At 39.5% G+C, this 17,502-nt stretch overlaps 1 protein-coding gene and 1 long non-coding RNA gene across 4 annotated transcripts; both read left to right on the top strand.

Annotated features, from left to right (window-relative positions):
• Window positions 1-4,480: 4,480 nt before the first annotated feature.
• On the top strand, window positions 4,481-11,645 carry LOC146317353 (uncharacterized). Of its 2 annotated transcripts, XR_014771676.1 has the most exons (4): window positions 4,481-4,721; window positions 9,566-9,687; window positions 9,853-9,957; window positions 10,965-11,645. It is a non-coding gene; the product is annotated as an uncharacterized LOC146317353 (long non-coding RNA). The 2 variants fall into 2 exon arrangements; XR_014771675.1 differs by lacking the exon at window positions 9,853-9,957 and having other exon boundaries at window positions 4,486-4,721; window positions 9,566-9,784.
• A 371-nt stretch (window positions 11,646-12,016) lies between these two features.
• Window positions 12,017-16,959, top strand: kcnmb2a (potassium large conductance calcium-activated channel, subfamily M, beta member 2a). 2 transcript variants are annotated; one of them, XM_084732312.1, is made up of 5 exons: window positions 12,017-12,051; window positions 12,463-12,585; window positions 14,748-14,918; window positions 15,176-15,371; window positions 16,205-16,959. In XM_084732312.1, exons 2-5 carry the CDS (start codon window positions 12,527-12,529, stop codon window positions 16,487-16,489), a joined length of 711 nt encoding a protein of 236 aa, XP_084588438.1. In that variant the 5' UTR covers window positions 12,017-12,051; window positions 12,463-12,526; the 3' UTR covers window positions 16,490-16,959. The 2 variants fall into 2 exon arrangements, with proteins under 2 accessions (XP_084588438.1, XP_084588439.1); XM_084732313.1 differs by lacking the exon at window positions 12,017-12,051 and having other exon boundaries at window positions 12,061-12,585.
• Window positions 16,960-17,502: the final 543 nt, after the last annotated feature.

Genomic DNA, 17,502 nt, shown 5'->3' with positions numbered 1-17,502 from the left:
TTTTTATTTCTAACACTCACAAATGTCATAAAACCAAAAAACAACCACAACTATAAAATAATACGAGTGTCATTTTGTGAGATTTATCTATGCAAAAATGACTTAGCTCTGCATCTTTGGCCTACTTCACACTGATAATATGACAGAGGTGCAACATTTGCATGCAGTCAGATGATAAAAGTGTAAAAGGCATTTATTTGTATATCTGATTAACTGTGTGGTTGAGTGATGGATTTGGTTGAAGCAGACACTGTATCCTACTGCAGTCCACTGATTTTCTGCCTTCGCTGCCTCCCAACCTCTGAGCTGTTTGATCCTCCCACTCAATTATCTCAGTGCTCATCTGGCCCTTTGTCAACATGCTTGCAACTCGTCCACTAGAGACTTCCCTGTCTAATATCTTGTGCCACATATTCACTAATATGGAGGGGTGGTGGGGATGCTGCAACGCATTGCAAATCTGGGAGGATTCTACCAGAGGTGGTCTCAATGTCAAAAAACCCCAGCGATAGGAGGTGGATTTTGATACGACACAGAACTGTGCACAAAATTATGCAAAGCAGGTTTCAGTTTCAGTGCTGCTTGTCTCCGTTAGTTCATGTACGGGTGATTTCCCACACTGTGCCTCTTGCTTGTTTCTCCTCAAGCCAGGAGAAACAGAAATATGTGCTCCATCACTCCCACTGCGTGAGGGTGTTTTGGCTGCCAGAGAAGAAATGTGAAGCAAATTCCTCCTCTTCAATGCCAGGCTTTACGCAATATATGATTCACTCCACAGGCAAATATTGTGAATTGACTCACCTTTTCTCTGTGACTGTAAATCCTACTCATCTTTTTTAACATACAGTACATGCACACACTGTATACTGTACATTAACATAAAACAAATAACGCATGCGAACATACATTTGTTAAAAATTATTAATTCTGTTTGGGCCGGCAGTTGTTCAATAAAATGAGATTATCACTGTTTCCCTCCATAAATGTGAGACTGGGAGGAATACAGCAGTGTGGTATCTGTGTGGGGGCGGGGAGCTAATCTGCAGGACAATAACACGAGGTTGCTAGGGATGTGAGCACAGCGGCAACACTGATAAATATGTGCTGGACCTGTCGGCATTGTGTAATTGCTTGGATACTGCTGCACAAGTGGCAGTGAGCTTTATCAACTACCTTAGCAACAGCCATGCTGCCTTTTTCAATTTTGTGTGTGTCTGTCTGTGTGTAAAGAAGGAAATGAGAAGTGACTAAAATAAGGACGTGTAGACTAAGATTTCCACCTTTTATTTTAAATAGAAAAGTAATAATAGCTGGATTTTAGAAGCTCCTTATCTTTGTTTCAACCTGCACTGTTAACCCAAATATGTTGGCAAAAATTCAGGCAATTACACTAAAAAAGTTGAGAAAAGTCATGAGGCTACAGCCTTTACGAGAGTTTTGGGGTTTTGAATCAAAGTCAAACTCCCAAGTTTTGAAATAAACTAAACGTTTTGCCGACTTTTGTTGAGATAATTTACTTTTCTTCTTTAGATCAACTTGAATCTTTGAGTTTTAGAAACCTCCAGAAATTTGCATTACAAAAATTGTTCACAGTGAGCTCAGAACTTGATTTATTATTATTTGGGAGCTTGGAAATTAAATTGAAATATGAAATAATATTATAAAATATTAGCATTATTCACTTTCATTTTAATAAGTTCACTCAACTCAACTCAGTTTCTGAAATACAAATTGGGGTTTCTCTACAAAGCATCACTAGTTGGTAAAATTTTCTCAGAACTTAAGAGTTTGAGTTTTGCTCGAAACCCTGTTGAAGTAAATTGTCTTGAAACTGCATTTTAGTTAATCAGGGCTCAAATATTTGGAGTTCATGTTACATGTTCCCTATGATTACAGTTCAATTAAAATTATTGATTAAGCCAACTCAAATATTTTCAGTAAATGCAACTCAGAATTTTAATTTGCTCCTCTCATTGCAAGTAAACAGAACATTTTAAGTCTCCTTATTTCATGCTCAGTAAAGTTCATATTAATCGACATTTAGTTTAAATTAAATGAACACAAAAGAAAGGTTTTCACTACTTATTAGAATGAATCAGTCTGGGCATCCAGTTTTACAGTACACAGGGGGAGAAAGTAAGAGAAAGTAGCTGTTTTCTTGTTTTTGTTTGTTTGTTTTCTTTATGTCTTGATCTTTCAACCAGAGGTTGCTAATTAGCCTCAGTTAGAAATCCTACCTGCAACACATCTATATCTTGTTATTATAACCTGCTATAATGTTTCGTGCATTGCCCCTTATCATTAAACTAATAAATAAACTACATATATAAAGATCCAAGGTATGATGAAAATATGTTGGTGATTCCACACGTTTGGACCGGAGCCCATGGTATTATTTCTCCCAGCAGAGTGATGCACAGCAGCACAGGTGACACTCCCCTCAGCCACCACATGAATATTCATAACCCTCCTTATGCTACATGTTAAATAACAGCAATCCAAATTTAATTACATCCAGACCAACTTGATCTAATAGCTGCCGCACGTTCATCATTAACACGATGCATTTTGCCTGCGAGAGAATGAGCTACAGAAAAAGAGGAAAAGGGAGCAAGAGAAAGGACTGCAGCTCAGCTTCACTGCCTGCTCAGCAAGAGCTATTTTTAGATCCAGAGAAACAAAGAAGCAGAATCGCCTTTCATCCCCCCCTCTAACTATGTTGTTTCACCCCCAAATGTGGTACTTGAAGACAGCGTGCACTTCTTTGTGGCTATGTTTAGGCCTAACCTCAAATAAATACGAATGCCTTTCCATCTGCCCTTGAGGCCTTTTTTTTTTTTTCTCATCCTGCTATATTTGCTCACGTTTCCCTGCTGTCTTACTGTATGCATAAGGGGCTGCTATTTTTTTCAAGGCTAAATCTAAGGTCGGGGTATAATTAAAGGGAAAAGCATCTGAGCTATGAGGTTAGAAGGAGCTGGAGTTTGTCTTTTATTATACTTTGCTCTCCGGCCATCGCTGAATAGGGTTTTTGGAGGAGGCAGTGAATGTAAAGTGGTGAACACATTGCGTACTTCTAGCAGAATCTGATGCTGCTGCTGCTGCTATAAGGGACAGACTTTCATAATCACACGCAGCGAGGAGGATGAGTGAAGACTGCAGGCAAGATGGATCATTAACTGAGCTCTGCAAAGGAAAATCCCCCCAGCTGCTCAGACCAGCACAGTCATGGAGATCACTGCCTACAGAGAAGTCACAGCATCAGAAAACTACAGAGTACAATTTCAAGATGTTCAACGTAAACACATTTCACAAGATCTAGCATGCAAAGCATAATATTTTCTGTTAAAAAATCTGAAATAGAAAAATAATGATGTGCACATATCATATGTGACGCTGGCTCCAGCAGAGAAGTGTACGGCTTTCATTTCCTCTGAATCAGGGTCCTCAGTAATTTTCAGGCCAAGGATTCCTTAACTGACAGAGTTATTAGATATATCAAATTAAATATTTTCAGGTCTTCTCTTCTTCTTGCACTAATCAGTAGCTACTAAGTCTGCAGCAGTTGTAGCATGGCTAATGTCAAGTCTCTTGCTCATTAATGTATGAAACGATTCAAACATGTCTGTAGGCTACACTCGGGATAACAATACAGCAAACTGACCAATATCATTAATTATCATGCAATAATTCAGTGGTCCTCCTGCAGTAATTCTAGAGACCCCCGAGGGGTCACGGACCCCCTGTTGAAGACCCATGCACTGACACCAATTAAAAAAAAAACAATGGATAACAGTTTAAATCAGTCCAGAACTTATAATAACTTATGTTCACCACTTATAATACTTTATAATCTTTGTTATAAGTTCTCACACATCAACAATTATAAAGACTTTTATAAAGCCTTATAAGTGCATTATAATGACTTGTGAATGTGCTGACAATGCATTATAGGAAGTGTTACCAAACAAGGATGATGGTGTTGCTATTCTTTCAAGGGGTTTTACTCGCAGTTGTAATTTTTTTGTGATATTTTTATTTTAGAAATATTTAGTACATCAACTAATAAAGATGAGGTAAAGATGAACGTTATTTATTACCGAGACAGAAAATATACACAAAGTACTTAAGAACATAATTTCAAATAAGATTTTACACATTTGCACTCTTCATTTTACCAAAATAAAAGCATGAGTTCAAAGGGGGCACTAACACTCCATGTGATCAGTTGTTGATAATCAAAGAGGAAACCCCCTCAGATCCATCTCACTCCAGTTTCTGAGCTTGCAGAGACACCTTGTGGCAAGACTTGGAAACGTCCTCTCGTCCCGGTGTTTGAAGTGGTGGCCTTCAAATAGCCTATACATACTGTACATCTGTGACATTGAAAAGCAGAAGTGTTTGAAATACCTGCTCCTGAATTCCTCTGTGAACGAGCTGCAAACAAACATAGCGAGAGGCCCACGGTCGAGCCGGTCAGAGACAGTTGTTTGGGAGGCACAGTGGAGATCCATTGTGCTGGTCCGGCTCATTTTAAGCACAACCGCATTGTGCAGGGAACTCATATTACTAACACACGTATGGCAGGCATTCTGTTCACTCGGGGTTTAAATAAGAGGTGGCCCAGCTGCTGCCTCTTGGGAGCCCAGACCGAGTTGGAGAGCCACCGCTGACAGTCGCAGCCCAAAGTCTGGATTATCATAACAACACAGCGACAAGAGGTAGGACTTCACAGATTGTACACACTGTACCACTGTTATTCCAACTCAGCGCAGACTGGTCACACGCACAAAAGCTGGGGCTTAACGTAATTTGGATGTGCAAAGACATGAGATTATTACAGGCACCACAAAGAGCAAAGATCATGTGCTCCGAAATGATCCAGCCCACAACAGAAGGTCAACACACTGCACATAGCTGAGAAAACAAAAGAGTTTTAATCTCACACACGTGAAATGGATTCATAAGTGCTCAGATTCACTTTTAAAAATGGTGCAACTTAAAAACTTTGTGTTGACACTGCCTTAAATTTTTAAGCTGACTGAATTTGAAAAGACAAGTTGAGGTAACTTTGCAATGATTCAAAACAAATAAACCTTTCAGGTCAAATAAACTTGAGAAAACATGTTCAGTAGGCTTAAGATATTAGGTTGAACCAACAACTCTCACACAAATATCACAAACAAATTTAATTTGCTTTTAATTTTCTCAGTTTGAAGAGCTGCAGTTGCTTCTCTTGCACAAAAACAGTACATGAAAAATTGAAAGACATTGAAAAATTTTAAGTGGATAGGGATTGAATTCAGTACTAAAATTCATCATAGTTTGCATTGTTTTTTTTTATTATTGTGGAAAATGAGTGACCTTGACTTATCTTAAAGTGCATTAGAAACAGGCATCATGATATTTTAAATTTGCTAATATACTGATAATGTTTCTTTAGAAACATTTATGCAACTCATTTCAAGTCCAAAGACTTTAAATCAGAGGAACTCGTGTTTATAGGTTCTGGAGGGTTCTGCAAATAAATGCAAGAAATTTGAAATTTAATTAACTAGAATAAATAAAACTTGTGTTTACTTTAAACTAATGACATAAGATTAGTTGATTCTACTAAATTCCTCTATGATTTTTTTTACACTGGTGTTTTACACTGCAGCTCTGTACAGCCTCTTTTTTTATCAGCTGGCTTCATGAATCTTAACTGGTTGACCTTAAAGCTGTTTACCGCTTTTGTGTTTGAGGAACAACAAGACAGTAAACATCTGCAAAACAGGCCTGCACATAATTCAACTCTGAATGGATGACTGGGTTTAAGCAGTGTGTACAAAAACACGAACTGTATGCACAATATGCTGTAGACATGCAGCCCATAATGCATTTCACTTGTTTACACTGTCCAGTTGTCAGTGTGTGCACTTCAGGTAAGTGTTTACTGCTCCGCTGTACCTCTGCGGCGTGCTGTGCAGTCGAGCATGTGACTTTTGAAAGGCACCAAACGCTGTAGGACACCCGAAGGAGAAGCGATAATCACTGGAGGGACAAGGCAGAAAATACATCCTGAGACATTCTTCATCAAAGAGCGTGTTGATAGCAGGCCGGGCTTTGAATTCCACGGTGCCGTGCAGCACGCAAGATGAGAAAACAGCCGCTAAAGATCGACGTGCAGGATCAAACTGAGGCCTCAGAGCTACAGTCTCTATATGATGCACACAGCTTTATTTCGTTTTTATACTGTACAGAGCTCAGTGAAATCCAGAGGAAGTACAGATATTCATATAAGATCATAGATGGATTATGAGACAACAGGCCCCTGGAAACAGACATGTAAGAGACCCCCACCACTCCTACAGGAGGAAGACACGGAGACTGAAAGACACACAAAACGACAACAAACAGACTACAAATAACTCTATAAATAAATCTGATAGGACTTGCATTGTGTCTCTGTAGTTACATTGTCTCTTGCATTTTGTCATAGTCATTCTGTGTTTGTTTGTAGTTATTTTGTGTTTCTTTCTGTTTTTTGTGTCTCCGGTGTCACTTTGCGTCTCTCTAAGGTCATTTTGTGTGTCTTTGAAGTCTTTTTGTGTCTCTTTGGTGTCACTGTGCAGCAATTTTGTGTCTTTTTATTGTCATTATGTGTGTCTGTGTAGTTTTTATGGATCCCTTTAAGGCCATTTTGTGTATTGGTCTTGTGTCTTTTGTTTTTTTGTGTGTCTCTGTAGTGATTTTGCGTCTCTGTGTGGTCATTTTGTGTCTCTTTGTTTTTGTGTGTCTCTGTTGTCACCTTGGCTCTGTTTGAGGTCATTTTGTGTGTATTTTCAGTCTTTTTCTGTCTCTGTCATCATTATGCATCTCTTTGTAGTGATTTTGTGTCTTTCTGCAATCATGTTTTGTAGTTATGCAAGACTTTGTAGTCATTTTATATTTCTTTTTGTTTTTTGTGTGTCTCTGTAGTAATTTTGCATCTATTTGTGGTTGTTTTGTGTCTCTTTGCAGTCATTTAACATCTCTGTTCATCTTTTGTCTCTTGATGCATCTCTTTATAGTCAATTTATGTCTCACTCATTTTTGTCTTTTTGCAGCTCTGTAGTTGTTTTGTGTCATTCTGTGTCTTTGTAGTCATTTTGCTTCTCTTCTTTGTTATTTTGTGTCGGTTCGAATTTCATTGCCATTGTTTTGTATCCTTGTGGTCGTTTTATGTCTCTTTGTAGTAATTCTGTGCCTCTTTTTGTCTTGTCAGTTGTCATCTGTTTGTGGTTGTTTTGCATTGCTATGTGTCACTTCGCGTGTCTTTATAGTCATTCTGTTGATCTCTGTGGTTGTTTTACGTCTCTTTGCAGTCATTCTGTACCTGTTTTTTGTCTTTTGTGTCTCTTAGTTGTCATTTTCCATCTGTTTGTGGTTGTTTTACATCTCTTTGCAGTTGCTTTGCGTCTCTTTCAGTGACACCCTGCAGGTGAGGCAGAGTTCTCAGGTGCTGCTGTTGGTTGAAAAACTGCAGCTGAACTTCAGTAATTAGTTCACACCGGAGATGAAAAGACGCTGTATGTACCCAGGGGCCCTTCGACTCCCTTGGGCCTCAGGGCCTGTGCCTGGTAGGCCCATTCAGTAATCCATCCATGTCTAAGATAACACCTGCTCTCTAGTTATGTGGTCTACCGCATGCCATTTCGTTTTATCATTCAGTCACATTTTGAGACTCACAAGACGGGAGAGAGGCAGCTGGAGGAAATATGAACCAAGGACACACCCAGAAAGAATATAAAGAGAGGTCGACCGGTCCTATCTGCCGCTGGCTTGGAATATGTAGTTCATTAGACTGATAACAGGAGAATCTGAACAATACGTTCCTGCTGGGGTAAGCAGTTTCACACACAAAGACTGTCTCCCTCCACTGCTTCATGTGGTGACACTGCAGACTCAGTAGCTTTTTAAATAAGCAGTAATATGAAGAAGGACGCAAATACACCCAAAATCAATTTTTCAAGTTAGTGACTGTCTTTCAAAACCATTTTCTTTTCACTCTGTGACTGTGACGTAACTTCTGAGTCAAGTTAAGTGTTAGTTCATCTCACTTCAGTAACTTCAGGTTTTCTGGAGCTTCATTAACGTTATTGGAGTGGACAATTTATTACCTCGAATGGATGGACTATCAACCACTTTCTTATTTGATGATGGAGGATATTTCCTTGTTTAAAAAAATGTAGAAAAACCTGCTCACAAAAATATGCACACAAGTCAGACATAAAAAGCCATACTAGAAATAATATGTTTTTAATTAGACAATTTTAGGCCCTTTTTTTTTAGAATTTATTAGAGGATAAATAGGTACACACGACAACAGAGCTGTGCTGTAAACTAAAGTGTATTATTTTCACTGTTAGACCATTATTAAACTTTCTAGAGCATTGGTTCCCAACCTGGGGTCTGGGCCCCCTTTAGGGTGGCACCAGACATCACAGAGGGTCACGAAGACTTTGTCTGTTCTGAGGTCCTCAAAATCAGATTCACACATGTCGACTAAAATCACAATTTCAGAGTCCCTACACTTTTTCCAGAATCAAACTGAAGCTCTTTTCAAGCATTTCAAGCTTTTCCACACAGCTGTGGTAAATAACATATTTATGTACAAAATGATTATTTCACCTCTTCATCACATTAAATAACGTTAATTTGCTTTTATCAACCAAAAGTTTGTTTTGTGACAGACAGTTGTGTCACCTGTTTTAAAGTAGACTTGGTTTCCTGTTAGGATGACGCAATCTGTGCATTTTCCTTAACCAATAGTTGGAAATGTTAACTGATTAATTGATTAATCATTAATAATTAATAAGGCATAAAACACGTTTTGTCTCATCGTATTTTCATTTTAATATTTTTCTTGGTTTTTTTTTTCTCTTGTTCTTTTCCTTATGAATGTCTCCACCAGACAAAACAATGTCAAATTAGGTGCAATTACACTATTGATTAATTATCACTTAATACACCTTTAATCAGTTAAATTCTTATTTGGCAATTAAAGATAAATGATTAATAATTAACTTCCTATAGAATCTGACTCAGCAAATATCTGACTTATTTTATTTCTTTATCTAAAAACTAATTCAGTCAGTATTATAAAAGTAATGTGATTACAATTTCAAGCAGTGTCAAGCACTTTATCCAAAATCCCACTTTGCAAACACTGAAAACACCACATTAAAATTAAACCTGTACAAACATGGGAAATTTATACAAAAGTCTGTGTTCAGGCTGAGGGGCAGCTCCAAACAGTGGGGAAAAACACTTCTGTGTCCCTAATAACCTCTAAAAAAGTCTAATCAGGATGTAATAAAGGTTATAACTACTGTCTAATACATATAGTATACCTTTGTCTAATAAACACATTATATTTCATTTTTGTCTAATTTATTACAAAGTACAGGTTGTTACAGCTTTATAATGTACTGTAAAAGAAGTCGGATCAAAAACACTTTGGTAAGACCAGTATGGAATGAGGGAATTTCACATTTAGACTGTTTTGTTTAAATGTTATTAAATGTGTTTCCTTCCCCTGAAGCTAACTCGGAAGGTCCTGTGAGGTCAGGCTCAACACTGTGGGGCTGCCCGTCCCATCTATCATTCAGGACAGCGTCACCGTCCAGTCCTTATAAGTTACTGGGTAGGAAGTCACCTGCCACTGTAAGTCCAGCCTACGAGGAGCACGGGGGCACAGCTACCAGCAAATACAACGCTCTCAAAACACTTTAAAAGCTTGACTGTGCAGTTGGTGAAAGGAGTAAGGCGGTCTTTCTGAAAGTGTGTGTGTGCGTGTGTGTGTGTGTGTGTGTGTGTGTCCATGTTTAGCTGAAATCAATACAGTTATGTGTGGAACTTGAGGAACTCAAGAGGCAATGGTCAGCGTGTCTTTCCGGAGGAGAAAAAGTTTGTGAGACAGAGCATAAAATTCATGTAAGTGTGACTCTTCACTGCTGGTGTGCATGCAGAATCGTGTGGAGCGTTTCAAAGAAAGCGTAAACCTCGATAACACTTTTGTTTTCCCTCAGATATGTGTTGTCACAGTGGGGTTGTCTCACAGAAACATTTCCCCTAAGCAGCTGGGAATGTAATACAATGAGGAAATTACTCATCTACGAGGAACTTGTTGGCCGGTTTTCTAACTATTCTGCTCCTAGCACTCTGGCAAGGTTTTACTCCCCCATGAAATGAAAACAGCCTGTTTATTGTGCTTACATGTAAGAGGACTGGATAGTAACTACACAGTGTCTGACAATACAAAACCTGATCAATTCTGTATTGATAATTCCGTGTTTGATTTAATTGTTGATTCCCACTTGATTGATTGATATTTCTTATTCAAGTTTGGCTCTTGATGCTTTTGAGTTTGAGGTTTAGTTCTCTCAAGTTTTATTCACAAACTTGTTAAAATCCATGTTAGTGAGCACTTCTCCTCTGCCAAGATAAACCATCACCTGACAGGTGTGGCTTATAGAGATGCCGATTAAACAGCAGGATTATTGATCAGGTGTGCCGTGGACTGGTCACAATAAAAGTTCACCCTAAAATGCTGTTTTTTCTTGAAAAAGACATTTATTAGGTGCTGATCTATGGCTGTTTCTCACCGGGCTACAGATAACAATTTTATCCAGGGAGGGCAGAGTTATCATCTGCCTGACTCTGCTGCCGACTGGCTAGTACCTGTTGCCTTCGTTGGTTGGGTTGGTTAGGTTTAGGCGTGAGGAGTGACTGGTTAGAGTTAGAGTAAGAATATCAGAGTAAGGCCTCCTGTCCACATAGCGTTTCCTGAGCGCCATCATCTTCTTTCAGTTGTTTCCAGTGAAGAGAGAAAGGCGCCGTGTCCTGTGTCTTTTTTGTGGGTCTGCTCTGAATGGTTCTAGTTGAAAATCTCTGTAATTTTTTCAGAAAGACACTGTTATCATCACTGTTGCTTTTTTCAGGCAACCAATCACAGGTGGGGACTCATCACCCTGGAGACCAAGAAGATGGGAGCCACAGCTCCTGTTTGTGCAGGAGTCCAGAGAGAAAAACGCTTTTAAAAGTATCTGTGAGTTCATATTTCAGCATTTTTGTTGCTTCCAACTGAATCTCTGTGAATTGAAGTTTAGTTCCTTGTCGCTGTTTGTACTTTCAGGTGTCTGCTTTATTTTAGTTTCATGTTCACTTTCAGTTGATGGGGGTTGTGTTAAGTTACTGCTGTTAAAAACTGAACATTTTGCTGATTCCTAATAAAAGCTTTTAGATAACAAAATATTGAGAGACTTTTGTCATGAAGAAATAATGAGAAATTCAATGGTTAAGCATTTTATAGCTTCACTCAAACAAGCTTGAATCAAGACACACCTTCAGTTTGGTGCTCACACTGAAAAACGTCTCAAACATGAATAGATTAAGACAAAGGGACGATGCTAGACTGTGCAAAGATGGTGGTCATAGGAAATGACATGAAACAAAACCCACATGCAGAACATTGCTGAACAAAGGGTCTGAAACATGTCATTTCATTTGCATTCAATAAAATGTCTCTTTAAAAAAATCCATATATCATGTAAGTATTGAAAACGTATTGAAGTATTAATACTTTTGATAATGTTAGTGCTCACTAACATGGATTTTAACAAATTTGTGAACAGAATTTGAGAGAAATAAATCTTTTCTGTCCACAGAAGAAGTCTTAAATCTTTTACTTCAACTTCAACATGAAAATCAGGAGCAAACAGCACTGTTGGACATTTTTGTTGGCTATAATTATATTTGTTCTAAGTTATGTTTTTGAATAAATGCCTGGCAATCTCATGAGTAGGTTTGCATCAACCCTCACCTTAACACTAACCCTTAGTTAGTCATAATGTCTCATTTATTTGCATCTAAATCAAGGCTAATGTTATTTATGGGACCAAAGCTGCATGTGCACCATCGAATGCTGTGTTTTCTGTGACTGGCAGGACCTGCAGAGAGCGAGAAGAGGCACATGCAAGGTGTTGTTGTTGTTGAGCCAATGACTTTGTGTTGACAGCAGAAGTGCAGGTAGGTTTTTCACAAGCGCCTCATCAACATTAACACCTTTCATCTGTGGCTATCTGTCATCTTGTTTACCCTTTGTAGCGTTTCTTTGTGTTCAAAATGAGATGCTCACCTGGTGGCGTCCACTATATCCGTGGTGCTTCCTGTCCTGGCACTGCACACTACTCTGATACACAGGAACTGTTTGCAGGGTTACTGGGAGAGACATTTACTTAATATTTCTCTTGTATAAAACAAAAGTAGTCTGACGGCAAATATGCACCAAAGGTACGGTATGATATGTCATTACAAATTTACCTTGTAACTGGTGAATTGGGATTTTTGTTATGCTTATGATCCAAGTGGTGAAAGTGTAACGAAAATGTCCTCTTATGGTTGAGGACAGCTGAACATAAAAGCTGCTGTATTTCACAGGTCCTTTCAGCAGTCTTTCCGTTCCACTTCAGTGAGCAAAGGAGGACGTGGATCATCGGGGAAGATGTTCTTCGTGGCCGGGGCCAAAAATGCAGCAGGCTCAGGCGGAGGAAATGAAAGGAGGTAACAGGTTCAAACCAATTCAGCTTTTAAAAAAATGAATTAAAGGGACAATTCACTAGCAAAAATGCATATTTTTTCTCTTACCAGCCATCTAAAATGTTTTGTCGTGCAGAGGTTTGGAGATAGTGTCATAGAGACATCTGCCTCTTCTTGAATATAATGTAGCTTGATGGCACTCGGCTTGTTGTGCTCAAAGCACCAACAAAAAACTTTTAAAAAGTCAACAGCGTTGCCTGTTTCCAGAATCATGACCCGGTTACTCAAGATAATCCACAGGCCTTGTTGTGAGCAGTTTCATGTAAGAGCTACTTTATTTTTGCTGAACTACACCCCTCAACCAAATCACCATGCAGAAGGAAGCGTGCATCTACTCATGGAAGGACGCTCGTGTTTGTTACAGTGTGGGATGTAAATATTAATGCTATAACGTGTAACATTTCTAAAAACGCTCAACATATGTTATATATTTTGTTTAGTTATGTACTTACATTATCCCAAATGTTTCCAACATGTTAAAATGAAGAAATCCATAATTTATTCAAGGTAATTCAAGGTTTGTTTCTGGCTAGTTGTTGCTGGCTAATTGTTGTAACAATCGGGAAAGCACGGAATACATCAGAATTCGATGCACATGAATAAATATAACGTGAATAAAAACTTTGTCCAGTCACATGATTTCTGCCTGAGTCATGAGATTTAATTGGACACATTTTTGCAGGCCAATGTAAAAGTTAGCATTTCTCTGGTTCCTGCAATAAAATAATCCAGTGGGATTTCATGAGTTACGTGTTTTGTTCAGCAAGATAATCTTAACAAATGAACACCACTTTTTACGATTTTAGTGTAAAGTGCAAATGCAATTGCAATGGTGGTTATTTAAATGTGAGGCTAAGAACTTTCATGATCCCTCTGTGCCCGTAGACCCGTAGTGACAGAACTTATACACTGATCAGGCATAACATTATGACCACTGACAGGTAAAGTGAATAACACTGATTATCTCTTCATCATGACACCTGTTAGTGGCTTGGATATATTAGGCAGCAAGTGAACATTTTGTCCTTAAAGTTGATGTGTTCGAAACAGGAAAAATAGGCAAGCATAAGGATTTGAGCGAGTTTGACAAGGGCCAAACTATGATGGCTAGATGACTGGATCAGAACATCTCCAGAACTGCAGCTCTTGTGGGGTGTTCCTGGTCTGCAGTGGTCAGTATCTATCAAAAGTCGTCCAAGTAAGGAACAGTGGTGAACCAGCGACAAGGTCAGCGGCCAAGGCTCACTGATGCATGTGGGGAGCAAAGGCACCTCCGTGTGTGGTCTGATCCAACAGACGAGCTACTGTTGCTCAAATTGCTGAAGAAGATGCTGGTTCTGATAGAAAGGTGTCAGAATACACAGTGCATCACAGTTTGTTGCGTATGGGGCTGCATAGCTGCAGACCAGTTAGGGTGTCCATGCTGACCCCTGTGCACTGCCAAAAGCACCAACAATGGACACAAGAGCATCAGAACTGGACCACGGAGCAATGGAAGAAGGTGGCCTGGTCTGAATGAATCACTTTTTCTTTTACATCACGTGGATGGCCGGGTGCATGTGCGGCATTTACCTGGGGAACACATGGCACCAGGATGCACTATGGGAAGAAGACAAGCTGGCGGAGGCAGTGCGATGCTTTAGGCAATATTCTGCTGGGAAACCTTGGTTCCTGCCATCCATGTGGATGTTACTTTGACACATATCACCTACCTAAGCATTGTTGCAGACCATGTACACCCTTTCATGGAAACTGTATTCCCTGATGGCTGTGGCCTCTTTCAGCAGGATAATGCGCCATGCCACAAAGCAAAAATAGTTCAGGACGACCTTGACGGGTCAGGGCTGTCTTGGCAGCAAAAGGGAGACCAATACAATATTAGGCAGGTGGTCATAATGTTATGCTTGATCAATGTATATTACATGTTTATTTGACACATCCAGTTAGCACCACAGTTGGTGCGTGGAGAATAGTACCTACATGACCTGTCCCTTTAAAATTCAAGGGGGGTGGGGGGGCATCGATGGCTCTTACCTGTCATGCACTTTGATTTTTATGTCATAATATTTGCACTGTAGCTTTAAAAAAGATCTAATAATGACTCCTTCTCATTTTCCACCATCAAGGTCAATCTACCAGAAATTCCGTGAGGTAGATTTATTGGACAAGAAGAAGACGGTGACAGCTCTAAAGCCTGGTGAAGATCGGGCCATTCTCCTGGGGCTTGGAATGATCCTCTCCTCAGTAATGATGTATTTTGTCCTGGGGATCACTATATTACGCTCCTATGCAGACAGGTACAGCCCTGATGTTAGAATTGCCTTTTTTTTTTAACACCCTAGAAACTGATATTCCTGTCAGAAACATGTTTTATTCATCAGATGTGCTTGTTGAGAAACTGCTTCAGTGCCCTCTCAACCTGAAAATTGCAAAAATGAATACTTTATGAAATTATACCCCAAGCCGAGTTGATTTTATACCACAGGATCCACCGAAATGTTTTCTGCTTTTTTTTTCTGCATTAAATTGGATCTTCATTTAAATGTCAACACAGTGTGTGGACAGAGGAGGGTGTGTGTGTTGTGCTCAACTCCACGGTCACAGCAGACATGAACTGTTCCTACAACTGTGGGTCAGACTGCTGGAGAGTCTCCAAATACCCCTGTCTGCAGGTCTACGTGAGCGTCAATAACACGGGCCGTGTCAGCCGTTTATCTCACAATGAAGAGACCCAGGACACCAGCTCTGAAGTGAGTGCAGTGCCAGGGGGGAAAATACTGAGAATTACTGAACCGTTTCAAATGTTGACAACACTGTCAGATGTTGGCCTGATTATACATTTTAAACTCTGCTCTCGAATCAGAAAATGTTAGGCGATAGGATTTGGGATTTTTCCTGCACTGTTAAAAAAAATTCTAAAGGAATTTAGTGTAATCAACTCATCTTTTCTCATTAATGTAACATAAATATATGTTTAATTTGTTCAAGTTAACGACTTTAAGATTCTAGAATAAGTATATATAAATCTTTTGGTGTGAAAAAAATAAATTTATGCACGAATGCACTGAGCAGAGATCAATGAACTCATTAAATTTAGTTTCTGAAGAAACATCATCAGCATGTTAAAAGACTTCCCAGTATGCATTGTGTGAGTTAAAGGGATAGTTCACCCAAAAATGAAAATTCAGTCATTATCTACTCACCCTCATGTGGATTGAAGGTCTGGTTTAGTTTTTTAGTCCATAAAACACTGCTGGAGTTTCACAGGAAAACAGCGTTGGATAATCTCCAAAACAATGGAAGTGAATGGTGACCAGTTTTAAAGCCTAAAAAAACCCCAACAGAATAAAAACATAAAATGTTTCCATACTGCGCATCTGGTGTAATCCAAGTCTCCTAAAGCCCCAACATGCAAAGTTGACTAAAAAAATTATTTTTTCAAATTAAATTATTTTAACCTAAAATTTTAAGGCAGCCCAGTCACTAGCTTTTTTGAGTTAGAACAACTTGTCAATTTTGGTCCAGCTGATAGAAGATGTATGATTGTCCTCTAGATAACCTCGGTGTCCTCCTGTCCTTGCAGTGTTTCTATGTGCCCAGGTGCCAGAGGGACAGCGCCGCCATGCACGTCATGATTATGAACATCTCCGAGCGTCTGAAGGTGAACCAGCAGGTCCCTTGTTACTACGACCCCAGCGAGCAGCAGGAGACGGTCCTCCTGACCCGCCTATATGACCACGGCGTCGTCTTCCACTCGCTGCTGTGGCCCTCCTGCATGCTCACGGGAGGGGCCCTCATCATTGTCATGGTGAAGCTCACGCAGTACCTCTCCAGGCTGTGTGAGGAGATAGGGAAGATCAAGAGGTGAAACACGCTGCAGCAGCTGTGAAAGCCGAGCATTTGGCGGTTTGGTGACGGACATATGACATGAAAGGGATTGTCAGAACCAAAACGACTTTTCTGTGACCTCTTGCAAACCCTCTTCTTCCGCTGAGACGTCTGGAACAGCTGACTTTCGCTCCGGATCGAGGATGTGACCGTTTCTAAAAGTGAACTGAATGTTCCAAGGCAGAAACCGTCAGACACTGTAACAGGCTCTTATGTAGAGAAAACTATGACTGGATTTTGCATGGCGTCAAAGCATCGTAAAATGTTTTATGGGTTCTTGTTTACAAGAGTTTGTCACACTTGTAATCTTTAAAATGGCATATTATGAGCATGTGCTTGCTATGTCACATATGATATACATGACAATACCAAAGTATATTCAAAGTGACGGGGAAAACACTGCTGTCTGTCTGAAAATATCCCCCAATAATATGTGTCGCTCTCTCATAATGTGTTGTCTGTTTATGAATGAACATAAGGAATATGGAAGCTTACATGATTTGCTTTCTGTCATGATGCTGGAAAAACTATTGTGGAAAATTCAGCTCACAAAACCACCATAAACATATAAATGCATAGTATTTAAAGGGATAGGTCGGATTGTTTGAAGCAGTGGTAGTTATCCGTAGATGGTGTAGATGGCGGTTCTTCAGTTTGTAGACGCAGAGCTGTGGACGGGATCAACAAATATTATTTTAACCAGTTGATCTGTTAGTTTGTGTTACTGTGTGACTTTAGTGAATCCACACCACCCGTTTAAAACACCAAATTAATGCAATAATACACTAAACCAAACTAAACAAACAGATCAAGGCACTGGTAGACGAGCAACTCCTTTATGATTTTGTTAATGGAGTTTGGTTGGTTTGGACAGAGCGAAGTCTGGCTTATGTAAGAGCGGCTTCCTGTCACAAAAGGCTGTCTGACAGCAACGTAAAGCAATGGAAATATTCTAAATATCGCCTAGACTTTTACTAATGTTGATTTTTTTAG

This window comes from Lutjanus erythropterus, chromosome 12 (assembly GCF_056507025.1).
Source record: "Lutjanus erythropterus isolate fLutEry1 chromosome 12, fLutEry1.hap2, whole genome shotgun sequence".
NCBI classification, from domain to species: Eukaryota; Metazoa; Chordata; class Actinopteri; order Lutjaniformes; family Lutjanidae; genus Lutjanus; species Lutjanus erythropterus.
Note: the sequence above shows the minus strand (reverse complement) of the source record. Positions and strands in the feature narration are given on the sequence as shown.

What these genes read in the sequence shown, in the direction of transcription:
- kcnmb2a (XM_084732312.1), top strand. Translation starts at nt 12,527, where the DNA reads ATGTTCTTCGTGGCCGGGGCCAAAAATGCAGCAGGCTCAGGCGGAGGA. An exon ending in GGCGGAGGAAATGAAAGGAG is followed by an intron (nt 12,586 to 14,747) that starts GTAACAGGTTCA and finishes TCCACCATCAAG; the next exon opens with GTCAATCTACCAGAAATTCC. An exon ending in TTACGCTCCTATGCAGACAG is followed by an intron (nt 14,919 to 15,175) that starts GTACAGCCCTGA and finishes ATGTCAACACAG; the next exon opens with TGTGTGGACAGAGGAGGGTG.